Genomic DNA, 26,699 nt, shown 5'->3' with positions numbered 1-26,699 from the left:
TCCTTGTGGTGGCTTCTCTGCTTGCAGAGTGCACACAGGCTCAGTAGTTATGACACACATGCTTAGTTGCCCCACAGCATGTGGAATCTTCCTGGACAAGGGATCAAACTTGTGTCTTCTGTATTGACAGATTCTCATCCACTGTGCCACCAGAGAAGTCCATTTGTTCCCTTAGGTTATTAATAGTAGTGTAAGAGACATGAAAACCAAACATGTCTGCAAAGGTTTTGGTATGAAGAGATACTCTTCATAGGGAACAGGTACCCCACGATTCACCATAACTCTACACATTTACCCTCTGAACAGTTTTTGTGTGTGTGGTGCACTATTGCTAACTATATACACATTGCTGTACAACAAATCTGTAGAACTTTTTCATCTTGCATGACTGAAACCCTGTACCCATTGAGCAACAATTCTCCACTTCCTCCTCCTCATAGGCCTTGGCAACCACCATTCTATTCTGTTTCCATGAATTTGATTAGACACCCAAGTGAAATCATGCAATATTTGTCTTTTTTTATTGGTTCATTTAATAATATTCTCAAGGCCCATCCCTGATGTAGCATATGACAGAATTTCATTCTTAAGGCTGAAAAATATTCTACTATGTGATGTGTGTATAATATGCATACGATATATTTTATATATAATCTGTATCTTTTTATCCGACAGTGAACTGAGGTTGCTTCCACATCTTGCCAATTGTGAATAATGCTGCAATGACCATACATGTGCATATATTTATTCAAGATCTTTTCAATTTTTTATAAATATATACTTAGGAGTTGGATTGCTAGGTCATATAGCAGTTCTGTTTCTAATATTCACAGGAAACTCCATACAGTTTTCTATAAAGGTTGCAACATTTTATACTTCGAACAATAGTGCGTGTGTTAGTGTGTAAGTTTCTCCATATCCTTACCAAACTTGCTAATTTTTTTTCATACTGGCCATCATAAAATATATGAGATAATTTCCATTGCGCTTGTGTTCTGTATTTCCCCATTGATTAGTAATACTGAGCATCTTTTCATATGTTTGTTGGCCATTTGTGTTATCTTCTTTGGAGAAGTGTCTATTTAATTCCTTCTCCCACTGTGTTAGTCAGTTCAGGCTGCCATAACAAAACAGATCACGTGGCTTAAACTGCAGAAATTTGTTTTCCTATAATTCTGGAGCATGGAAGTTTGATATCAGGGTGCCATCATGGTTAATCAAGTTCTCTTCCTGGCTTATAGGCAGCCTTGATATAGGTATGTGCTTATTAACCCCTTATCAGATAAGTATTTTACAAATATTTTCTACCATCTTTTTCACTCTGTTCATTGTCTCCTTTGCTGCAAAGAAGTTTTAAGCTTAGTAAGTTCCATTTGTCTAATTTTACGTTATTAATATATGTGCACTTAGTATCATATTTAGAAATCATTACCAATTAATGACATTTCACCCTTGTTTTCTTCTAAGAGTCTTACCGAGTCTTACCAAGTCTTACATTTTTGAGTTGATTTTTCTACATGATGTAAGAGCTTCATTATTTGCATGTGGATATTTGCTTCCCAGTGCCATTCATTACAGGGATTAAGCTTTCCCCATTGTCTTGACACCCCTAATGAAGATCTTTAGATCATGTATCCAAGTTTATTTCTGTTTACTTCTAGCTACCTCTTCCGTTGCACTGATTGATAAATCTGTCTTTATGTCAGCGGGCTTCCCCAATGGCTCAGCAGATAAAAGAATCCACCTTCAATGTAGGAGACACAAGAGACACGGGTTCAATCCGTGAGTTAGGAAGATCCTCTAGAGAAGGAAATGGCAACCCACTCCAGTATTCCTGCCTGAAAAAATACCATGGACAAAGAAGTCTGGTGGGCTAGTCCAAAGGGACACAAAGAGCCGGACACGACTGAGCAACTTAGCACGCACTTTATGCCACTACTACACTCTTTTGATTACTGAACCTTTGTAATACGTTCTGAAATCAGCAGCCTGCAGTTTTGCTGTTCTTTCTAAGATTGTTTTGGTTATTCATGGGTCCTCTGAGATTCCATGTTAACTGTAGGATGGATTTTTCTATATCTGAAAAAAAATCCATTGATATTTTTATAGGAGTTGCATTGAATCTTTAAATTTCTTTGGATAGTATGAACAGCTTAATAATATTAATTCTTCAAATCCATAAACATGGGATGCCTATTTATTTGTATCAGATTTCTTTCAGCAATACTTTGTAGTTTTCACTGTGTAAGCCTTTCATCTCCTAAAGTTTACTCCTAATTATTTCATCTTTTTGATGCTATTATAAATAAGATTGTTGGGACTTCCCTGATGGTCCAGTGGTTAAGATTCCACACTCCCAATGCAGAGCACCTGGGTTCAATCCCTGGTCATGGAACTAGATCCCACATGCCACAACTAAAGACCCCACACGTCACAATGAAGACCTGGCACAAATAAATAAATAAAAATAAATATTTTTTAAAAAAATTTAAACTTAGCTCTTGACTATAGCTTTTAAAAAGTTAAAAATAGGACTGTTTGCTTATTTTCCATTTTGGAATGGTCAGTGAACAATGAATTTTCCATTCAAATATGCATGGAAAGATATTTGAATGTTGATTTTGTACCCTGAAACTTTTTGTGCAAGTTTTTTGTGGAATTTTAAAGATTTTTTCTACACATAAAGTCATGTTTTCTGTGAACAGATGTAATTTTATTTCCTTTCCAAATTGGAAGCATTTTGTTTCCTTTTCTAATCTAATGCCCTGGCTAGGATTGCTAATATTATGTTGAATAAAAGTGTTGAGCATGGGCATCCTTGCCTTTTTTATTGATCTTAGAAGTTTTCAGCTTTTCACTGATGAATATGATGTTAGAGGTAGGCTCCTCATATATGACTTTTATTGTATTGTGGCCACGTCCTTCTATTCCTACTTTGTTGAGTATGTTTGTCATGAAAGGCTAGTAAATTTATTAGATACTTTATGAACATCAGATGAAGCATAGATGAAGTTTTGTGTTTTTTAAGAAAATTATGTGATACTCCTAGTGGAAACATAGTAGTTGATGGTACAGAAATTACTTACTATTCCTCCTTTGGTAATCCTCGTCCTTGTCACTCTCTAGCTCAGAATTCTGTGTTCTTAATTAGAATGCCCAGAGTTTGGAAACATTTACCAACCAAATCACTGATTCTCATCACTTTTTAGGTAAACCTTCTTGGATGACCTTCAGAGTGAAGCACAGTAAACACCAGAAGGTAAGTATTTCCCAAATCCTGTGACAAGAAAATCCTCCTCATGGAGGTAAGAATAGGAGAATACACAGAGATCCTAGAGGCCACTGCCTTCCTGTGCTGTCTTTAGTACAATGTCTGATATCATCACCAACACTGGGCTGGAAGAAGCACAAACTGGAATCAAGATTGCCGGAAGAAATATCAATAACCTCAGAAATGCAGATGATACCACCATTATGGCAGAAAGTGAAGAGGAACTCAAAAGCCTCTTGATGAAAGTCAAAGAGGAAAGTGAAAAAGTTGGCTTAAAGCTCAACATTCAAGAAACTAAGATCATGGCATCTGTTCTCATCACTTCATGGGAAATAGGTGGGGAAACAGTGGAAACAGTGGCAGACTTTTTGGGGGGGCTTCAAAATCACTGTAGATGGTGACTGCAGCCATGAAATTAAAAGACGCTTACTCCTTGGAAGGAAAGTTATGAGCAACATAGATAGAATATTCAAAAGCAGAGACATTACTTTGCCAACAAAGGTCCGTCTAGTCAAGGCTATGGTTTTTCCAGTGGTCATGTATGGATGTGAGAGTTGGACTGTGAAGAAAGCTGATGCTTTTGAACTGTGCTGTTGGAGAAGACTCTTGAGAGTCCCTTGGACTGCAAGGAGACCCAACCAGTCCATTCTAAAGGAGATCAGTCCTGGGTGTTCTTTGGAAAGACTTATGCTAAAAGCTGAAACTCCAATACTTTGGCCACCTCATGTGAAGAGTTGACTCATTGGAAAAGACTCTGATGCTGGGAGGGATTGAGGGCAGGAGAAGGTGACAACAGAGAATGAGATTGCTGGATGGCATCACCGACTCGATGTACATGAGTTTGGGTGAACTCTGGGAGTTGGTGATGGACAGAGAGGCTTGGCATGCTGCGATTCATGGGGTCACAAAGCATGACACAACTGAGTGACTGAACTGAATAGCAACAATATCGTTACATTATTTTCACCGAATTTCAAACTTTAAGCATTTTACCTGAATAAACTAACTTAAACCTTAAAACAATCCTACAGTACTTATTGGTAGGTACTATAACTATCACCATTTATACATCAAGAAATTGTGGTAAAGAAATGTTTGATTATATGCCTGAGATCACAGTATCACTGGTACTGCATGCAATCTAATCCAAAGCACCTTCTCTAAACCCCTTACAAGCTACTTAAAACTTCCATAATTCTATAAAGTTTACACTGTCTTATTCATACATCTTTTTATCACTCATTTGAGGGATGGTTTCAACCTCAGTTCTTTTGTGCTGTGCTAAAGTGAGGGATATATTAAGATATCCCTAAGGAAAACTTACAGATACATAGCGAAATTTATAGAGCAGGTGGTCTAAGATGAAGGAGATAGGATCCCCAACCTCAGAGCATCCTACTCCAGTCAGAAAGAGGAATCAACTCCCAACTCTGACAAGCCTCAAATTTTATGACTGAAAACCAACATGTAAGAAAATAACTGAAGGGACTTCACATAGGTAGAAGTAAAAATTCATCACCTGGAACTGATTTCAAATGTTCATTCTTGTAGGAGGACCTAACAGCTCCTTCCTCTGAGCTCTGATTAGGCAACTCTTATACGTGGAATTGTCAGGGGAGTGTAGTCTCCTCGGTTCTGTCTCATCTCATCAAAAATTTGAAGTGATGGACATTAAAGCCCTCAACATGTTACAGCTCTCAGGTCTCAAACAGACCGTGTTATAGCTCTTGGACAGATAAGTGTTACAGCTCTGTGTTACAGCTCAGTTTTATTTAGAAAATAACAGGAAAATACATCCTCGAGGCATGAGGCCATGCTGACCCAAAGTCGCGAAGAGGGGAGAGAGAGAGAGAATGAGCGCGTGGTGGGGGGAGAGAGAACTCCGACCCTTTGGCTCCTCTTTTTATGTTTTTTCCTCCCCCCTGGGCCTGCCCTATGTAAATTGGGCTAGCCAGCAGTGCTGTTTGTTCTACCCGAGGTCCTCACTCTGGTCCTTGGACCTTCCTTTGTTCCATTTTCGAGGGCTTTTCCCTTCCTTGTCTTTTAGCCACCGCCATTCTGGACTCCTGTTTCCTATTCTAACTACCTAACATTACCCCCTCAAGAGATGGGAGGCCCAATTATTTGGGAGTAGGGGCGTCGAGGTCTTTCTGGCTACTTCCTGCTGAACTGGGACGGCGAGGGGTATTGGGCCTCCCCCTCTTGCTAGTCTTAGGCCTCAAAGAGTCCTTATAGCAGTGTCCATTTAAGGGTGAGTGATATTTTCTGTGGCCGGCTGTAGTTTTATGTATCTTTGTTGAACTGGCACTGCATGCTGTAGCTTGTTGACCTGGGCAGAGACAAAACAGGTTAGACAATTGATAATACATGGAACAATCGTAAGCAGCATCAATATGGCATAACAAGGAGTAGCAGGGGCATTAGCCAATTCCAAATTCCTACTGCCAGGATGGCTCAAATCCCTCCTTGTTCAGGGATCAGATCTATCTCCTGTCTGTTCTGGAGTACAACCCATGGCAAGCTGTGTTGGCTCTTTAGAGCTGTCCTGAGAAATCCTATCCCCAGAAACTAGATTTTGGGGGTGTTCATTAGAATGGCACTCATATACAGTTCTGAATAGGTATCTGAGATTTCCCAGGGGCTCACAGGTATATTGAGTGTCCTCTTCTGTTTTCTTCCACAGCTTAACTCGTGAGTAGTGATTCCAAGTGTCATGTCCTGGTACCTTGACTGCTGTGGGGGTAGAAAGTATTATAGGGTAGAGGCCCTTCCATGTGGGCTGGAGTTGAGCCTTTGGGGACCCATCTTCCCCAGACTTTAATGAGGACTTGAGTCCTTGGAGCATATAGTGCTGACTCCTTAGAATATTTTGGGTCTTGTTTCACACCCCACAAGCATATATCCTGTTGGAATTGTCCAATGGCTGTGGTTTAAGACTGGAGGGTCTGAGCCTCTGGATCTAAGAGGAGGTCATTGACATAAACAAAAGGTCTCCCATATTGCATCTCATAAGGACTAAGACCAACCCGTTCCTTAGGGGCAATACGGGTGCAGAGGAGAGCTACTGGTAAATAGCTTCCATCCCAGGGAGGTCTCCTGGGTTATCTTTTTTATCACTGATTTTAAGAATTGGTTGACTCTTTCTACTTTTCCTGAAGACTGAGGCCTCCAGGCACAATGGAGATAATAAGTAATGCCCAGTGCTTTAGAGACCCCTTGGGTGACCTTAGAAGTAAATGATGTCCCATTGTCACTTTGTAATGACCTGGGAAGTTCAAATCTCAGAATGATTTCATGGGGAAGATTTTTTACCACCTCCTCAGCCTTCTCAGTCTGGTTGGGAAAGCCTTCAATCCAACCTGTGAATGTATCTATCATGACTAATAGGTATTTATACCCTTGAGAAACTGGCATCTGTGTGAAGTCCATCTGCCAGTCTTCTCCTGGGTAGGCCCCATGTCATTGGATGGGCTGGGCCAGCTGGGGTCTTTGAGCTCCTTGGGGGTTGTTTAAGTGGCAAGTGGGACAAGGGAAACCACTTGCCTTAGTCATTTGGAAGCCTGTTTCCTCTGAAGGACCTTTCTAGTAATCTTTGGAAGGCCTTTTCCCTTAAATGAGTGGTGGCATGTATGAGTTAACCAACTTCCATTGGAGGTTTCCAGGCAGAAAAAGGAGTCCCTCCTTTTGCAAGCACCCCATATGACCTTCTTGAAAGCCCTCACTCTTAGCTTTAAGAGTCTCACCTTCAGTATATGAAGGAGTTTTTGGCAAATTAGTCTGTGGAACTAAGGTGGCAACCCCTATTAGGTCATGGTTCTGTAATGCTGTCCTCTTAGCTGCCTGATTGGCTGCTTGGTTCCCTCCTGCCACTTCTGTGCTCCCTTTTTGGTGTTCTTTACAGTGGGAGACTAAAACCTCGGTGGGCAGATGGACTGCCTCCAAGAGCCTAAGAATCTGATCACCATATTTGATGGGGACCCTCGGGTGGTCAAGCAGCCCCTTTCCCAAGAGCAGCATGTGCATGTAGCACCAGAAAGGCATACCTGGAGTCAGTGTAGATGGCTACTCTTTTTCCTTTTCCAGCTCTAAAGCTCGAGTCAGGGCTATGAGCTCAGCGGATTGGGCTGAAGTACTTGGTGGCAGAGGCTTAGCCTTTATGGTCTCAAAATTGGAAACTACTGCATATCCGGCTTTTCCTTTTCCATCCAAGACAAAGCTGCTTCCATCAGTGTATCAGATTTCCTCAGGGTTGGTCAGAGGATCTTCCGACAATCCCTCTCGGGGTTTTGTCCAGCGGTCCAAGATTTCTAGGAAAAAGTGAAAGGGGAGAGAGCCCTCGGGGGTAGGCAGGAGGGTGGCTGGATTAAGAACCTCACAAGGGGATATAGTGAGGCCTGGATTTTCCATCAGCACTACTTGATATCTGAGGATTTATCAGACATCCATAATGGTCTCTATTTAGGAGTTGTTTCACTTGGTGGCTGGTAAAAACAGGTAGTTTGCCCCCAAAAGAGAGTTTTAAAGCATCTTCTATCATGATTGCAACAGCTGCAAGATTTCAAAGGCAGGGGGGCCAGCCTCGGGCAGTCGGGTCGAGTCTCTTGGATAAGTAAGCAACAGGCTGGAGCTCAGATCCCAAACTTTGAGTTAACACGCCCAAGGCTATTCCCTCTCTTTCATGGACATAAAGTTGGAATGCTTTTTCTGGGTCTAGCAACCTCAAGGCAGGTGCCTGAGTTAAGGCTTGTTTTGAGGAGTTCCCCACATCAGTGGGATTGAATCATCCTGCCCCTTCAAGCTGGGCAATGAGACCATAGTTGGTATCCACATTCTGTAATACCCAGTCAGCCCCAGGAAAGACTGCAATTGTTTTCGAGTTGTGGGGGAGGGCAACTGCAGGATTCCTTGTACCCGCTCAGAGGACAGCCTCCTGGACTGAACTCCCAGGTAAGTGACCTTTGTCTCAACCATCTGTGCCTTAGCATGGGAGACTTTATATCCTCTCTCTGCCAAAAAGTTTAGAACCTGAATTGCATGTTGTTGGGCATTTTTCTCATCTGGAGAGATTAGTAGGTCATCTACATACTGTAATATTCTCCCATTAGGTCCCAGGTCCAGATCTAGGAGATCCCGCTACGGGCCTGTCCAAATAGGTGGGAGCTATCTCTGAACCCCTGAGGTAATACTGTTTAAGTCATCTGTTGGTGTTTTTCTCCTGGGGCCTCCCACTCAAAGGCAAAAAGATACTGGGATTCTTTAGCCAGTGGTATGCAAAAAAAAATGCATCTTTGAGATCCAAGACTGTAAACCACTTGGCACTGGGTGGGATTTCTCCCAAGATTATACAGGGATTGGATACTGTGGGATGGAGGGAGACTACAGCTTCATTTATGATCCGGAGATCTTGAACCATTTGCCAGGTTCTGTCCTTCTTTACTGACAGAAGTGGGGTGTTACATGGTTGATTGGTGGGTACCAATAGCCCACAAACAAGGAATTTATTTATTAAAGGCTATAGTCCCTCCCAGAAGAAGGCTCTCTTCTGAGGGGATATTTGTTTCTGATTGGGAAACCGAGTGGGATCTCGGAGGATAATGATGATCAGTTCAGCTTGGAGGGCTTGTCCAGGAGTCCCCTCGTCCCACACCTAGGGGTTAATTTTGTCTTCCCATAGTTTTTGGTCCCTCTCTATTGGAGAAGGTGTAATAGGTTCTTCAGTAGTAACCAGAAGCTGTAGGGCTCTAGGGGCTGAAAAACTTCCCATCACAATGGTGGTCCCCGATTTAGTGAGTATATCTCTTCCCAATAAGGGAGTAGGACACTCAGGGACCACTAGAAACTGGTGGGAAAATATTTGTCCATCCCAGCAACAAAGAAGTGCTCAGGTGAATCTTTTAGTAGTTGCTTTTCCTGTAGCACCCAAAATGGTACAGGTTTGGGAGGAGAAGGCTCCGGAGTAGGAGATCAAGACAGAGTAGGTAGCCCCCGTGTCAACCAAGAAATTCTCGGACCTACCTGCCACATCCAGTTGCACCCTTGGCTCTAGCCCTGTGATGGTTATCTGTGACAGGCGGGCTAGCTGGAGTGGGCCACTTCAGTCCTGTTGAACCATCGTTGAGGGAAGGCTTGGCGCTTGACCTTGAGGCTCTTGGGTCCCAAGGGCAGAGTGCCACCCAATGTCCCAGTTGATGGCATTTGAAGCAAGTCATTTTAGGAGACTTATAACGGTTTGGACACTCTTTGGCCCAATGCCCCACCTGTCTACAGATTACGCATTCGCTTCATGCCTTGTCCTTTAAAGACTCAGGGTTTGCCACAGGGCTTCCCTGGAGGGCGGCCAGCATCAGGGCATGCCTTGTCTTTCCTTCTCTCCCTCTCCTGGGCCTTGGCCTCCTTCTCCTGTTCTCTGTTATAAAAGGTATTGCTGGCTGTGTGGACCATCTCATCTAAAGAGGAAGCAGGGTCCTGCTGCTGTGGCTGTTGTAATTTTATTCTGGTATCTGATGCACACTGGGACATGAATTTGTCCTTTAAAATCACCTGTCCCTCATAAGAGTCTAAGTCCAGATTGGTAAGCTTTTGGAGGGCCTCTTTAGTCTTTCCAGAAGACTAACTCGTTGGGCTCCTCAGTTATTACTGAGACTGGGCACAGTCCCACAAATAATAGACTTCCTTCTATTTCCATGGGTGGACTTCCTTAGGGGTGAGTCTTTCTGAAGCTTATCTTACCCAGCACTCTTGCAACCTGAGAGCCAGGCATCCCTGGGTCAGGGTGCAAATCCCCAGGCAGGCTGAGGCATGACAGTCTCCTGGAGATCAAATCCCCGGGCAGGTAGAGGCAGGTTGGCCTCCGGAGAACTCGGTCCCTGGGCAGATCAAGGAGTGATGACCTCCCAGGACCCCTGGACTGGCGAATCCCCAAGTTGGTTGAGGCGTGACAATCTTTCAAGGACAAGATCCCGAGGCAGGTCAAGGCAGGTTGACCTCCTGGGACCCCTGGACTGGAGTTGGGCATCCCCAAGGTCTCCAGCATGACCAGTGCTGGGTAGGATTAAGGGGTTGTAATTTTAACTCATTTTGTTCAGATGGGAATAGATATCATGATGTAAAGCAATCCAAGCCTTTGCCCTGAGACTGGGAGACAGTGAAACAGTCATAAGCTTTATCCTCTTACTACTCTAAGGGATTTAAGTCATTGATTTCTTCCCCTAGTCCTCCATAAGAGCAGGTAAGGGTGTCTCCCCTGGTAAGCTCTGTTGTCATAGACCCACTTTATGTAATAACAGAAGTAATGACAAAGGAGTGGGTTATCTGGCCCTGTTAGGGGCATTAAGGTGTTTTAATAATAGACTGGGTAGAGCAACAAGGGGGCAGGTTGCATACAAGGGGGCAGGGTCTTGATTGTAGGAGTTAGTAATTGGCTTAAGAACAAATTTGTTAAGAGGCAACAGACCAGATATTCCGTAAGAGTAGAGTGGAGATTTGATCCAGGGGTATGTTTATAACTTTAGGAGAAGGGTGGTAAGGGTTTGGGCCCAAACAGCCTGCAGGGCTAACTCCCAAAGTGGCAAACATTATCCCTGGAAGCCCAATTGCCTTTGAAGGGATGCCACCTGGTGGACTTCTAGCAGGCACTGTGTGCCTGTCGCCCACCCTAGCAGGTTCACTGAGAGATGCTGGTGTTGTACATGCTGTAGGAAACACCGAAGATGAAGGGCTGAATATCTAGAAGGATTGGGTATTATACAGTATTTCCCTCCCAAGGGCCAGCTATTTTCTAGTTGTCCCTCCAGAAGATTGTAGAGACAACATTGTGGGCCTGGATGGGGCTCAGGAAAAAAGTATGAAACAGGAGGGGAGGGGACAGAGCACAACCTTTGAAAGAAGGACACAGTACAAGGGCATAACATAAATTGATTACAATCAATTGCGTCTAGGATGACAAGCCAAATTCAAGCAAACCTTAATCCCCAATCTGTAAACTAAATGACACACCCAGAGGTGGGAGGACAGCTCCAAGGCACTGTCAAAAGACAGAGGAGTGGGTGGTTCCCCAGTGGCTGGGATGATCCTCCCACTCATTAGCATATTAATTCACTCAGCTGGCAAAACCTAGCCAGGCCACATTCCATGTTCAGAGCCCTCTGCAATAGCCCACATCCTGCAGTGCAGTGTGCTTCTCTCTGAATCCTAACAAATCCACCTCTTACCAATCACTTTATCTCTCACTGAATTTTTGCAATGAGACATCAGAGCCTGAGCTTCATTAGGTTCTGAAGCCAGGCATCCTGGATTTTGGCCGGGCTCCGAGTCCCAGGAGAGAGAGCTAAAGGACAGGAGGAAAAAGCAGTGGGAAAAACATGCCAAGGAATCCCCTTCATAGCCTGCCAGAAAATCCGCTAAATAGCTGACCTATGCTCACGACTTTCATTGGCCTGATCCTTGGCACAAAGATTAAGGACAGAAGAACCCCCCACCGGCTTGGGTAATGTTGGGCTCAGCAGGCAGTGCCTTTGGAACATACCAAAGAGTAGCCTCTCCAGAGTCCCTCAGTTGAGCCCACTGCCACCCACCTGTTCGCGAGGGGGTTTGAGGAAACAAGAAGCTGTAAAGGAATTAAGATTTTGTTAGGCATATGTCCCTCCAGCCACAGGAGCGAGGATCTCCTACCTTAACTGGAGGTCTTCTGGAATCTGAGACTGAGCCATGTGAGCTTTCTGCTGAGTTTGTTTTTCGCTGTCCCGGTTTCCAGCATGATGGGCCTCTTGTCACTTCCCCTGCGCTGGGTTTTCTTCGCATTCCGCTCTACCTTAGGAGCTTTCGCAAAGTTGGGCTCCTGCTGTGCTTGGCCTCGTCCTTGCAGGGGACCACGCTGAGGTTGTTTCAGCCAGGTTAAACCCAAGTCACGGCACCATAGATGTCAGGGGAGTGTAAGAGATTACCGAGGAGATTTGGTTCTGTCTCATCTCAACAAAAATTTGAAGCGATGGACATTAAGGCTCTTGGCATGTCACAGCTCTCATACAGACCATGTCATAGCTCTCGGGTCTCGAACAGACCATGTTGTAGCTCTTGGACAGATCACTGTTACAGCTCAGTTTTATTTAGAAAATAACAGGAAAATACATCATCGAGGCGTGAAGGCACGCCGACCCAAAGATGCCAAGAGAAGAGAGAGAACGAGCGTGGGGGGAGAGAGACGCCCCCAGCCCTTTGGCTCCTCTTTTTCTCTTTTTTCCTCCCCCTCGGCCTGCCCTATGTAAATTGGGCTAGCCAAGAGTGTTGTTGGTTCTACCCGAGGTCCTCACTCCGGTCCTCGGACCTTCCTTTGTTCTGTTTTTGCGGGCTTTTCCCATCCTTGTCTTTTATCCACCGCCATTCTGGACTCTTTTTTCCTATTCTAACTACCAAACAGAATCATTTGTTTAGCCTGCCCCTGTGTCACGAGCTTTGAGAGCTTAGGCAGTATCTGTTAATTCTTAGAAGTTCAGGCCCAGCTAAAAGCCCGAGGGCTCTCTGAATGTTTTCTGAGTGAGTGACTCCATATTTAAACATTCATCTAGGAGGAAGAAGGTCAAGGCATGCTGAAGATAGTATCTGTGAGCTGGACTTCAAATATAGAGACAGCTGAGGGGGTAAATTGATAGCAGGGATGGACTCTCACATTCATACTGTATCAAATAGCTCACAGACATTTTGTTGAATGTTATTAAACTTCATGTCCACTATAACATCAAGAATTAGCATGTATACCAATTTATGGATCAGGAAACGGAGGAAAACCAGCTAGTTGTACAACCTTATTCAAGCAGAATTGATGGGACCAGCTACTTTAATTCCAAACATGGCGATCTGCAACTTTCAGCTTATTTTCTTTATTGTCTATGTATGTTTCTGCCAATCGTCTTTCTTCTTCCCAAACTCACTGCTTCGTCACCTTATTTTCCAGATGTGTTTTGTCCCCTCTGTACTTTTCCACACTGCCTCACTCATCAAAGAGGCACTATTTAATAGAAACCCCGCCCCACCCCGGTTTTCTCTGAGCCCTTACCCTCTTCTTTCCTGACCTTGTGGATTCTCCAGCTATTCTCCCTGCCTTGCTCTCACTTTTATGGAGAAAGTTAAAGGGAAAAAACCTTAAGATACGAGTTCTAGTTTTGATTCACTACCCACTTAGGTCCTTTATTTACACTCCAGTGTTCCGATCCCCTTTCCACTCCTCCCCCCGCAACACTGGATATTTCCAAGAATTGTCAAAGTATTAACTTAAATCATGCTTGGGAAAACACTTCATAAAGTCCTAAAGAATTAAAGAAATGTATGTTGTCTTTTACTATGTGACTCTCACACAGAGGGAATGTCCAAGGCACTAGTAAGTAACAAATCTAGTTTGAAGGAAATGCCAGGAGCATCAAAATTGCTGAAGACACGTGGCCCCAAGCAGGCCCAGATACCAGTGCCCCCTCCCAGAGAACCAAGTACCTCTGAACAGCACCCTAGACAAAAAGTGGGAAATAACTTGGGTACTTCACTTCCTCTAATTCCTCTAGAAAGGCTAATAACTATGGCCCAGGTATGTAGGGTAGACTCTGGGTAGGTATGGATTTAAGCTGGACTGATCTGAGACCTAAAGTTAGCACTGTGGCCTTTGGAAAGGAAAATCTTACATATTTTCTGAGGTTCTGACTGCTTATCTGTAAACTGAAAATAAGCAATCTTCTTATTGCTTTCAAACACACTATAAAGTGTTTGAAAGCATTAAATTAAATATAAAAGTGTTGACACATTGAAGTTGTTCAATAAATCTAGCTGTAATAATAGAACCATGCTTTGTTAGTGTTTATGCCCAGGCCTTTGCACAATGCCTTATCTGTAACGTGCCCTCAACATACATTTTCTGAGTAGATGTGTCCGTGAACTATTTTCTAAGTAAGAACGTTGGGAAATTAAACCTACTAACAGGAAGTACAGGATGCTAACATTAAACTGGGCATCTTTAGTCAGTGTGTAGCCTCAGTCTCTCTGAACCAGTAGTTAAAGGGAGAAAAAACAAAGTATAGAGAAGGGACTTTCCTGGTGGTTAAGTGGTTAAGACTCTGTGCTTCCACTGCAGGAGGCTGGGTTCCATTCTGAGTCAGGGAACTAAGATCCCATATGCCATGCAGTGTGGCCAATAAATAAATAATGTAATATTAATGAATAAAAATACACACATAAAAATTTTTAAAATAAATGTAAAAAAATTTTTAACGAAGTATACAAATGAGCAGGTGGGCGATACCACAGTTTCTGATCAAACAGGATCTAACTCTCCAGACCCCACCAGCTTCTCTTCTCCAACTCAGAACTCAGAAGAAAAGAGACTGAAGTGAAGATATACAGCCTACGAGAAAGTGAGGCATGTGTACCAAGTGAGCCCCAGGATGACTACCTCTGTGAGTGACCCCATGGGCCCATTCACGGAGAAGGGGTTATGAGGCCTTGGCACAATAAAATAACCTCACCATTTGGTCCCCCAATCATCCCTTTCCTCTTATGACTTGAGGTACAGGATCAAGGCCAAATGCCATGAGCGCCCCATTTCATTCTGAAGTTCTTTATGACCAGCAACATCACTATACCTCCCCTCATCTCCGTTGCTCTCACCTCCAGATTGTGAGAAGTGCGAGAACTTCATTGACAGCTGTGCTGTCACGGGCTCCCGACCCTTGTAAAGGACTGTGCAGTGGAGAAAGGGCATGCCAATCACTCAGCCCTCAGTCTGTCCCCTGGGTCAAGTATCAGACCATCAGGCATCCCTGAGGCTGGGCTTGGAGTGTGGAACAAGGTGTCTGATCTGCTGCTAGGCCTGCACTTTGGCTCCTACGTGGGCCAGATCACAGACGATGAAGAGGCTGCCAAGAGTGGATACTCCTGGCTGGTGAGAACACCCCTCATCCCCTCTCCTCTGACCTCCAATCACTGGTGCATGTGGCAGGGGACCTCATGTCTACATGTGAGGACGTGGATGAGGATAATATGGCCAGCCCTGTGTACTGTGTACACTGTGCATGAACACGGGACTTCTATCTAAAGATGAGAGGAGAGGTGGGAGCACAGTGGTACAGGCACACAGAAGTGGCTTCTCCCGTGTAGAGTCCTTGCCCTGAGTGCACCAACAGACTCAGACATGGAGGTGATGATTCAGGAGCTTACCACGTGGTCACAACTGACAACTAATTCATGGAGGCTGAAGAGCACTGATGATAGCAGAGGGAAATAATTCTTCTGTTACCTCCCACCAAAAAAGAGAGAGAAGTTTTAAACCCTTTTTCTGACACTCAGATCACCAAAGGGAGAAACTGCTATGAGTATGTGGATGGAAAGCAGAGGTCTTGGGCCAACTGGATTGAGGTGAGTGCAGTGAGCCTGCAGGTATAAAGGTCGCTCCTCCAAGCCCACACCCTTTTCCTTCTCAACTAGCCTCCTTCAATAGCTTTCACATCTTTCCTCTTTTTCCACCATACTATGTTCTTTCCTTTAAAAAACAATAGAATCAAAGAAATAAAAATGTAGTGAAAGTGAAAGAAAGTGAAGTCGCTCAGTCATGTCCGACTCCTTGCGACCCTGTGGACTGTAGCCCACCAGGCTCCTCCATCCATGGGATTCTCCAGTCAAGAATACTGGAGTGGGTTGCCATTTCATATGCCCTCAAAATGTAAGTCTCTATGCTCAACAAAACTGGGGTACTTGAAAACAACTTGAGGAGTCTAGATTCACCAGGGACACTTTAAACTCACCTAACTGACCCTTACCAACCACTTTCTGTGTTCCAAGACAGTAGAGTTCATTACTGAAGCAGATCACACAACCCATGTTCTTTTGGAGGACATACTTCAGATAGAAATTAACCAATTGATTTTAGGAATATGTAACCTTAATTTTTCTACTTTTGAAGAACTGTACAGTGTCAGGATAACCTAGCATGAGGGACCTTGAGCCCATGAGGGCAGCAACCTCCCCAGGCTAAGCTCTAGTGAGGAGTGGGCCCTGAGGCCTGGGAAGGAATGGGGGTCAGGACCCTTCTCTGAGGACCTTTCATCAGGGGAGGCAGAAAGTATATATTACTGTTCTGTGTCTCAAGCTAAGTCACAGCACGCTCCAAGTTTCCACAGGAAGGGGTCGGCAAGCGAATGGGACCCTATATACATGTGGGGAGACTGGAGAAAGGCCTCAGAAAAGAAGGGAGGCTGGGGTGAGTGCTAAGGAGTGTATGCTAGCCTAGAAGTACCAAGTTCTGTGGAATGAAAGAGAACTTTGAGTTTAGAGGAGCTAGAGGTCACCAGTCTTATGGTCAGTCCAGGTGAAGACAAATGTGGAACTGGGCTCTGGAAAATGGCTAATTAGGTAAGGAGAGAAAACTGTTCCAGCCAGGAATAGGACCGGAAATAGGATCTGGAGATAAGAATTCACATGGTGTGGCCAAAAGTGTGAACAGAAAGTCCCCAGGAGGGGTGGTGGGGGCTGTGGCAGCCTCAGAGACTGAAGGCCAGGCGCTGGGATCAGGTCTGACAGCTGGAGGAGACTCATCACTTGTGGTTTCTTTCTCTCTCCTGGCCTCAACTCCAGGTATGTGAACGGTGCCCAGGACAAGGAGCAGAACCTGGTAGCCTTCCTGACTCACAGGCAGATCTTCTACTGAACCTGTCGGGTGGTCAGGCCAGGCTGTGAGCTGCTGGTCTGGTACAGGGACACGTACAGCCAAGAGCTCAGCATCAAGTGTGGCAGCAGGTGGAAGAGTGAGCTCACGGCCAGCAGAGGTGAGCGCTACTCTTCAAGCACCCCACCCCATCCTAGGGAGCTCCCTGGTCTGACTCTGAAGCAGAGTACAATCCAGCGTAAAGTCACCACACCCCATCCGAGGGAGCTTCCCTGGTCTGGCTCTGAAGCAGAGTGCAATCCAGTGTAAAGTCACCCTGCCCCATCCTAGGAAGCTTCCCTGGTCTGGCTCTGAAGCAGAGTACAATCCAGTGTAAAGTCACCCCACCCCATCCTAGGGAGCTTCCCTGGTCTGGCTCTGAAGCAGAGTACAATCCAGTGTAAAGTCAGTCAAGTCTCAAAATGCCTCAGAAATTGATTCATTTCATATGACTTTTAGGAAAAAATTATATTAAAACTTTTTGTTCTCATTTTTAATATTTCATGCAAAAAATACATGACATCACATTCTGCTGAAAGGCTTAGAGGCAGAAAGCAAATTTTCTAGCACCTACCAGCTCTCTCATCTTTAGCTGTTTCTTCCTCATTTCCTCCACATTTCTAAGTGACAGGTGTGCAATGATTTGCATTCAGTCACTGTTTCAGTTCATTGTCATGCGAGTTCATACTCTGTGCCAGACTGGGCTCCATGCCCTGAAATAAATAGAACCACCTTCTCGGGCAACATAATTAATACCAGACAGGCTGCTGGTTGCTATGAGAAAAATCAGTCCAGGAAAAGGGCCTCGGATCAGTGTGAGCAGCGGGTGGGGTGTGGCAGAGGATGGTGGGGCAGGGTCTCTCCAGAGGTAATACCTGTGGGAAAGGATTCAAGGCAGGGGATCAGCCAGTGCCATAGCCCCAGGATCGAGAAAAGAGGCCATGCCAGTGGTTGTAGGAAGAAGTACAGAGAGAGATGAAGGAGGATGGATGGAACATGGAAGCCTCAGGGCCCATGTCTATTTGCAGGCACCTGGAATCTTCCAGGGTGACGGAACATCAGTGCAGCTTTCAGCTGCAAGTGGCATGTTCTCTGTTCTAAGAGGATGCTTTGGTTCATTTTGGGGAAGGGACAGCAGTGGGGAATCCCTTCAGAGGTCAGTTCATTACCAGATGAGAGGGGACAGTGGGCTGACTAAAGACGCATGGGAGTCAGGGTGTGAAGAATGGCACCCCACTCCAGTACTCTTGCCTGGAAAATCCCATGGACGGAGGAGCCTGGTAGGCTGCAGTCCATGGGGTTGCTAAGAGTCGGACACGACTGAGAGTCTTCACTTTCACTCATTGGAGAAGGAAATGGCAAACCACTCCAGTGTTCTTGCCTGGAGAATCCCAGGGATGGGGGAGCCTTGTGGGCTGCCATCTACGGGGTCGCACAGAGTTGGACACAACTGAAGCGACTTAGTAGCAGCAGCAGCAGGATGTGGAGAGTCTGGGTGGAGATGTATTTTTAAACAGGATTTCCTAGTACATTTTAAATGGACTAGACTGAATGAAATAAATGAGATATGAATACTTGTGAGGCTTGAGAAAAAACACATCTTTTATGATTTATGGAAAACTGAGAGAGAAGCAATTCATGAACTAATGGGGGCAACAGGAAGCCGAGACCTCTAGTCCATGGGACCTGGGCCACTCGGTCTCATCCAGTCTGAATCCCACTTCGTGTAGAGACCCAGACACAAAGGCTGCTCTTTGAATGAGGACCCTCAAATTCAGCTTTACTTGCACATGCTAGAACATCACCCCCTGTACTGCCTCCCATATTCAGAGAGCTCCAGGACAGGCACCCCTAACTTAATAGACCTTTTCCCCTCACAGGGAGCCACTCAGGATGATTCCACCTAAGTCATCAAGAGTCTTATCTCTCAGGAGGATAAAATACCTGTGACCACTGTGACATGAATTTTCAGATACTTATACGTAGGGAAAGGTCCCTGCAGATCCACCTCTATCAGGAGAAACACTGCTTCTGATGCTACTGGAAGGTCCCTAGTCTGGGGAATATGAAGAAAAGGTCCTTGACACAGGCTTCCTGGATTCCTGTAGAAGATGCAGAGAATAAGAATGGAATGGAAAAGTGGACTGTAAAGGCACACTTGGTGGAAGACAGATCTTGCACTGTCAGCACTAAGATGATTAGTGGAGCAGGCCTTCAGTTCAGTTCAGTTCAGTCGCTCAGTCATGTCCAACTCTTTGTGACCCCATGAATCACAGCACTCCAGGCCTCCCTGTCCATCACCAACTCCCAGAGTTCACTCAGACTCACGTCCATCGAGTCAGTGATGCCATCCAGAGATCTCATCCTCTGTCGTCCCCTTCTCCTCCTGCCCCCAATCCCTTCCAGCATTAGAGTCTTTTCCAATGAGTCAACTCTTTGCATCAGGGGGCTAAAGTACTGGAGTATCAGCTTCAGCATCATTTCCTCTAAAGAAATCCAAGGGCTGATCTCCTTGCAGTCCAAGGGACTCTCAAGAGTCTTCTCCAACACCACAGTTCAAAAGCATCAATTCTTCAGTGCTCAGCCTTCTTCACAGTCCAACTCTCACATCCATACATGACTACTGGAAAAACCATAGCCTTGACTAGATGGACCTTAGTCAGCAAAGCAATGTCTCTGCTTTTGAATATACTATCTAGGTTGGTCATAACTTTTCTTCCAAGGAATAAGTGTCTTTTAATTTCATGGTTGCAGTCACCATCTGCAGTGATTTTGGAGCCCCAAAAATAAAGTCTGACACTGTTTCCACTGTTTGCCCATCTATTTCCCATGAAGTGATGGACCGGATGCCATATCTTAGTTTTCCGAATGTTGAGCTTTAAGCCAATTTTTTCACTCTTCTCTTTCACTTTCATCAAGAGGCTTTTTAGTTCCTCTTCACTTTCTGCCATAAGGGTGGTGTCATCTGCATATCTGTTATTGATATTTCTCCCGGCAATCTTGATTCCAGCTTGTGTTTCTTCCAGTCCAGCGTTTCTCATGATGTACTCTACATAGAAGTTAAACAAGCAAGGTGACAATATATAGCCTTGACATACTCCTTTTCCTATTTGGAACCAGTCTGTTGGTCCATGTCCAGTTCTAACTGTTGCTTCCTGACCTGCATACAGATTTCTCAAGAGGCAGGTCAGGTGGTCTGTATTCCCATCTCTTTGAGAATTTTCCACAGTTTATTGTGATCCACACAGTCAAAGGCTTTGGCATAGTAAATAAAGCAGAAATAGATGTTTTTCTGGAACTCTCTTGCTTTTTCGATGATCCAGCAGATGTTGGCTATTTGATCTCTGGTTCCTCTGACTTTTCTAAAACCAGATTGAACATCTGGAAGTTCACGGTTCACGTATTGCTGAAGCCTGGCTTTGAGAATTTTGAGCATTATTTTACTAGCATGTGAGATGAGTGCAATTGTGCGGTAGTTTGAGCATTCTTTGGCATTGCCTTTCTTTGGGATTGGAAAGAAAACTGACCTTTTCCAGTCTTGTGGCCACTGCTGAGTTTTCCACATATGCTGGCATATTGAGTGCAGCACTTTCACAGCATCATCTTTCAGGATTTGAAATAGCTCAACTGGAATTCCATCACCTCCACTAGCTTGTTTGTAGTGATGCTTTCTAAGGGCCACTTGCCTTCACATTCCAGGATGTCTGGCTCTAGATGAGTGATCACACCATCATGATTATCTGGGTCATGAAGATCTTTTTTGTACAGTTCTTCTGTGTATTCTTGCCACCTCTTAATATCTTCTGCTTCTGTTAGGTCCAGACCATTTTTGTCCTTTATTGAGCCCATCTTTGCATGAAATGTTCCCTTGGTATCTCTAATTTTCTTGACGAGATCTCATCTTTCCCATTCTGTTCTTTTCCTCTATTTCTTTGCATTGATCACTGAAGGCTTTCTTATCTCTTCTTGCTATTCTCTGGAACTCTGCATTCAGATGCTTAAATCTTTCCTTTTCTCCTTTGTTTTTCACCTCTCTTCTTTTCACAGCTATTTGTAAGGCCTCCTCAAGAGAGCCATTTTGCTTTTTTGCATTTCTTTTCCATGGGGGTGGTCTTGATCCCTGTCTCCTGTACAATGCCACGAACCTCATTCCATAGTTTGTCAGGCACTCTATCTATCAGATCTAGGCCCATAAATCTATTTCTCACTACCACTGTATAATCATAAGGGATTTGATTTAGGTCATACCTGAATGGTCTAGTACTTTTTCTTACTTTCTTCAATTTAAGTCTGAATTTGGTAATAAGAAATTCATGATCTGAGCCACAGTCAGCTCCTGGTCTTGTTTTTGCTGACTGTATAGAGCTTCTCCATCTTTGGCTGCAAAGAATATAATCAACTGATTTCGGTGTTGACCATCCTGGTGATGTCCATGTGTAGAGTCTTTTCTTGTGTTGTTGGAAGAGGGTGTTTACTATGACCAGTGCATTTTCTTGGCAAAACTCTATTAGTCTTTGCCCTGCTTCATTCCGCATTCCAAGGCCAAATTTGCCTGTTACTCCAGGTGTTTCTTGACTTCCTACTTTTGCATTCCAGTCCCCTAGAATGAAAAGGACATCTTTTTTGGGTGTTAGTTCTAAAACGTCTTGTAGGTCTTCATTGAACCGTTCAACTTCAGCTTCTTCAGAGTTACTGGTTGGGGAATCGACTTGGATAACTGTGATACTGAATGGTTTGCCTTGGAAACGAACAGAGATCATTCTGTCGTTTTTGAGATTGCATCCAAGTACTGCATTTTGGACTCTTTTGTTGACCATGATGGCTACTCCATTTCTTCTGAGGGATTCCTGTCCGCAGCAGTAGATATAATGGTCATCTGAGTTAAATTCACCCATTCCAGTCCATTTTAGTTTGCTGATTCCTAGAGTGTCAACGTTCACTCTTGCCATCTCCTGTTTGACCACTTCCAATTTGCCTTGATTCATGGACCTGACATTCCAGGTTCCTATGCAATATTGCTCTTTACAGCATCAAACCTTGCTTCTATCACCAGTCACATCCACAGCTGGGTATTGTTTTTGCTTTGGCTCCATCCCTTCATTCTTTCTGGAGTTATTTCTCCACTAATCTCCGGTAGCATACTGGGCACCTACTGACCTGGGGAGTTCCTCTTTCAGTATCCTATCATTTTGCCTTTTCATACTCTTCATGGGGTTCTCAAGGCAAGAATCCTGAAGTGGTTTGCCATTCCCTTCTCCAGTGGACCACATTCTGTCAGACCTCTCCACCATGACCCGCCCATCTTGGGTTGCCCCATGGGCATGGCTTAGTTTCATTGAGTTAGACAAGGCTGTGGTCCTAGTGTGATTAGATTGACTAGTTTTCTGTAATTATGGTTTCAGTGTGTCTGCCCTCTGATGCCCTCTTGCAACACCTACCATCTTACTTGGGTTTCTCTTACCTTGGGTGTGGGGTTATCTCTTCATGGCTGCTCCAGCAAAGCACAGCCACTGCTCCTTACCTTGGACGAGGGTTATCTCCTCACCGCCTCCCTTCCTGACCTTTAATGTGGGATAGCTCCTCTAGACCCTCCTGCGCCCATGTAGCCACCGCTCCTTGGACATCTGGGGCAGGCCTTAGCAGCTACCTGACCAAAAGCTTCCTCTTTCAGCAGAACCAAAGCCCAAAATCCACCCATGTGCCTCCTGCTCCCTTTCTCCAGTCAGAAATTCCTCAGGCAACATGTCGAACGCAATCACCCCTCTCAGATCCTCCTGAGGACATCTGCAAGAGACCGTCTCCAAACAAAGGATTCCTGCCCAGGCAATCAAAATCATGAGCAGCAATATTGTGATCCACACAGCTGGAGTGACAAACCTGAGGATGGAGAGGTCAGGGAAAGGCCCCAACCTTTGCTGAAAAGCATAAGGCTGAGGAGGGTTTCAAGGGCCTCTTCCTACTCACCCAAAGGACAAATGGGGGATTCCTGGGTAAGCGAGAAAATGATGGAGGAGCCCAGCACAGGCCAGAAACTGAATACAGAGGGCACAGGCAAATTATGTATGGGGGCAGGTGTCTTAAGAATTATAAGAGTTAAGCATGGAGAGTGTGGGCAAGGCTCCAAGGATAGGTCAAGTCTCATCACACACCAGAGGATACACAATGGGGAAAAGCCCTATGTCTGCAGGGAATGTGGGCAAAGCTTCAGTGAGAAGTCAATTCTCATCAGACACCAGAGGACACACACAGGGGAGAAGCCCTTTGTTTGCAGGGAGTGTGAGCGAGGCTTCAGTCACATCAAGCACCAGAGGACACACACAGGGGAGAAGCCCTTTGTTTGCAGGGAGTGTGAGCGAGGCTTCAGTCACATCAAGCACCACAGGACACACACAGGGGAGAAGCCCTTTGTTTGCAGGGAGTGTGAGCGAGGCTTCAGTCACATCAAGCACCACAGGACACACACAGGGGAGAAGCCCTTTGTTTGCAGGGAGTGTGAGCGAGGCTTCAGTCAGAAGTCATATCTCATCAGACACCAGAAGACACACACAGGGGAGAAGTCCTATGTTTGCAGGGAAGTTGAGTAAGTCATTACCAATAAACCACATCTTAGCCACCAGAGGATTACTGTAGCCATCACATACTTCAACTCTGAGGGGGCCTCAGAGGAGGTCTATGACCCGTTATACTCCCCAAGACTGTGATGAGAGACTTCCCTGGTGGTCCAGTGGCTAAGACATCATGCTGCCAATGCAAACACCCATGTTCAATACCTGACTGGGAACTAGATCCCACATGCTGCAACTAAGACCCAGTGCAGCCAAATAAATAAATACATTTTTTTAAAGAGTGTGATGAGCACAGAATTAATTGATTAAATAGGCCCTCCACTTTCATGACAGGAGAGGAGGTAGATAAACAGCAGATGATTTCTTAAGTGTTCTGGAGAGGTTCATGCCAATTCCCTTCAATGGGTTTTTTGTACTCCTGTTTTAATAAATTTTGTCTCCAAACAAATCTGAAGCCTAGACTATATACCTCATTCCCACCTTATTACTGAGAGCAGTGGGGTCCAGTGCGACCTGAACCACTGGGAAGGCATAAGTCAGGAGTCAACTCAGTTAGGTCACTGCACAGTCAGCTCCTGGGTCCAGGGAGAGGATCTAGGGTTTGAGACAGACTCACCAGGGGGGACTTCCCTGGTCTCCTGGGAAATATGGTCTTTCCTCCCAATAGACCTCCATCCTCTTTTGGCCTCTCCTGGTTGCCCTCTGGTTTCCTCTGACTCCTTGTAGCCTCAAAGGTGAAGGTCATGTGCACACGTGTGTATATGTGTGCATGCATGTGTGCCTGGCTAAGTCTGGGCCATCTGTTTCTCCCTCACTCTTTGCTGCTCCCTCAGGTCATAACAGCATCTAGACTCCAGAATCAACCACAGTGGGCCAGTTCTCAGTTCTGCTATCACCAGCTGTGTGACCTGGGGCAAGGTGCTCAGCCTCTCTGTGCTTCTAGTCTCATGTGTGATATAGGATGGTACCACCAGCATCTTCAGTTCAGTCGCTCAGTCACGTCCGACTCTTTGTGACACCATGGACTGCAGCACACCAGGCTCCCCTGTATATCACCAACTCCCAGAGCTTGTTCAAACTCATATACATTGAGTCAGTGATGCTATCCAATCATCTCACCCTCTGTTGTCCCCTTCTCCTCCTGCCTCAGTCTTTCCCAGCATCAGGGTTTTTTCCAATGAATCAGTTCTTCGTATCAAGTGGCCAAAGTATTGGAGTCTCCAGCTTCAGCATCTGTCCTTCCAATGAATATTCAGGACTGGTTTCCTTCACGATGGACTGGTTTGATCTCCTTGCAGTCCAAGGGACTCTCAAGAGTTCTCTCCACCATCACAGTTCAAAAGCGTCAATTCTTCGGCACTCAGCCTTCTTTCCAGTCCCAACTCTCACATCCATATCTGACTACTGGAAAAACCATAGCTTTGACTAGAAGGACCTTTGTCAGCAATGTCTCTGCTTTTTAATATGCTGTCTGGGTTGGTCATAACTTTTCTTCCAAGAAGCAAGTGTCTTTTAATTTCATGGCTGCAGTCACCATCTGCAGTGATTTTGGAGTGCAAAAAAATAAAGTCACTGTTTCCATTATTTCCCCATCTATTTGCCATGAAGTGATGGGACCAGATGCCATGACCTTAGTTTTCTGAATGCTGAGCTTTTTCACTATCTTATTTCACTTTCATCAAGAGGCTTTTCAGTTCCTCTTCGCTTTCTGTCATAAGGGCGGTGTCATCTGCATATCTGAGATTATTGATATTTCTCCTGGCAATCTTGATTCCAGCTTGTGCTTCTTCCAGCCCAGCATTTCCTATGATGTATTCTGCATATATAGGGCTTCCCTAGTGGCTCAGCTGGTAAAGACTCTGCATGCAATGCAGGAGACCTAGGTTCAATCCCTGGGTTGGGACGATTCCCTGGAGAAGGGGACAGCTACCCACTCCAGTACTCCAGCCTGGAGAATTCCATGGACTGTATAGTCCATGGGGTTGCAAATAGTTGGACACAACTGAGCGACTTTCACTTTCACTCTGCATATAAGTTTAAATAGGCTGCTGCTGCTGCTAAGTCGCTTCAGTCATGTCTGATCCTGTGCGACCCCACAGATGGCAGCCCACCAGGCTCTGCCGTCCCTGGGATTCTCCAGGCAAGAACACTGGAGTGGGTTGCCATTTCCTTCTCCAATGCATGAAAGTGAAAAGTGAAAGTTGCTCAATAGGCAGGGTCACAATGTACAGCCTTGAGGTACTATTTTCCCAATTTTGAACCAGTCCATTGTTCCATGTCCGGTTCTAACTGTTGCTTCTTGATTTACATACAGATTTCTCAGAAGGCAGGTATTCTCTGGTATTCCCATCTCTAAGTATTTTCCACAGTTTGTTGTAGTCCACATAGTCAATAAAGCAGAAGTAGATGTTTTTCTGGAACTCTCTTGCTTTTTCGATGATCCACCAGATGTTGGCAATTTGATCTCTGGTTCCTCTGCCTTTTCTAAATACAGCTTGAACATCTGGAAGTTCTCAGCTCACGTACTGTTGAAGCCTCTCTTGGAAAATGTTGAGCATTACTTTGCTAGCGTGTGAGATGAGTGCAACTGTGCAGTAGTTTGAGCATTCTTTGGCATTGCCTTTCTTTGGAATTGGAATGAAAACTGACCTCTTCCAGTCCTGTGGCCACTCGTGAGTTTTCCAAATTTGCTGGCATATTGACTGCAGCACTTTCACAGCATCATCTTTTAGAACTTGAAATAGCTCAGCTGGAATTCCATCACCTCCACTAGCTTTCTTAGTGATGCTTCCTAAGGCCCACTTCACTTCATATTCCACAATGTCTGGCTCTAGATGACTGATCACACCATCATGATTATCTGGGTCGTGAAGATCTTTTTTGTATAGTCCTTCTGTGTATTCTTGCCACATCTTCTTAGTATCTTCTGCTTCTATTAGGCCCATACCATTTCTGTCCTTTGTTGTGCCCATCTTTGTATGAAATGTTCCCTTGGTATCTCTAATTTTCTTGAAGAGATCTCTAGTCTTTCCTATTGTTGTTTTTGTCTATTTCTTTGCATTGATCACTTAGGAAGGCTTTCTTATCTCTCCTTGCTATTCTTTGGAACTCTTCATTTAGATGGGTATATCTTTCCTTCTCTCCTTTGACTTTAGCTTCTCTTCTCAGCTATTTGTAAGGCCTC

At 44.9% G+C, this 26,699-nt stretch overlaps 1 protein-coding gene and 1 long non-coding RNA gene across 9 annotated transcripts in view; both read right to left on the bottom strand.

The window, feature by feature from the left end:
- LOC105603132 (uncharacterized) overlaps nucleotides 1-26,699 on the bottom strand; it is a 147,738-nt gene that overhangs the window by 68,870 nt on the left and 52,169 nt on the right. The gene's annotated exons all lie outside the window — the stretch shown is intronic.
- LOC132658117 (craniofacial development protein 2-like) lies at nucleotides 5,023-25,593 on the bottom strand. Of its 6 annotated transcripts, none has more exons than XM_060401683.1 (3): nucleotides 7,315-25,593; nucleotides 5,918-6,004; nucleotides 5,023-5,600 (listed from the first exon to the last, which is right to left on the bottom strand). In XM_060401683.1, exon 1 carries the CDS (start codon nucleotides 21,932-21,934, stop codon nucleotides 21,014-21,016), a length of 921 nt encoding a protein of 306 aa, XP_060257666.1. In that variant the 5' UTR covers nucleotides 21,935-25,593; the 3' UTR covers nucleotides 5,023-5,600; nucleotides 5,918-6,004; nucleotides 7,315-21,013. The 6 variants fall into 6 exon arrangements, with proteins under 6 accessions (XP_060257666.1, XP_060257668.1, XP_060257665.1 ...); XM_060401685.1 differs by having other exon boundaries at nucleotides 5,918-6,001; XM_060401682.1 differs by having other exon boundaries at nucleotides 5,918-25,593.

The sequence above is a fragment of the Ovis aries genome, chromosome 18 (assembly GCF_016772045.2).
Source record: "Ovis aries strain OAR_USU_Benz2616 breed Rambouillet chromosome 18, ARS-UI_Ramb_v3.0, whole genome shotgun sequence".
Lineage (NCBI taxonomy): Eukaryota > Metazoa > Chordata > Mammalia > Artiodactyla > Bovidae > Ovis > Ovis aries.
This window is presented reverse-complemented; position numbering and strand designations above follow the sequence as displayed.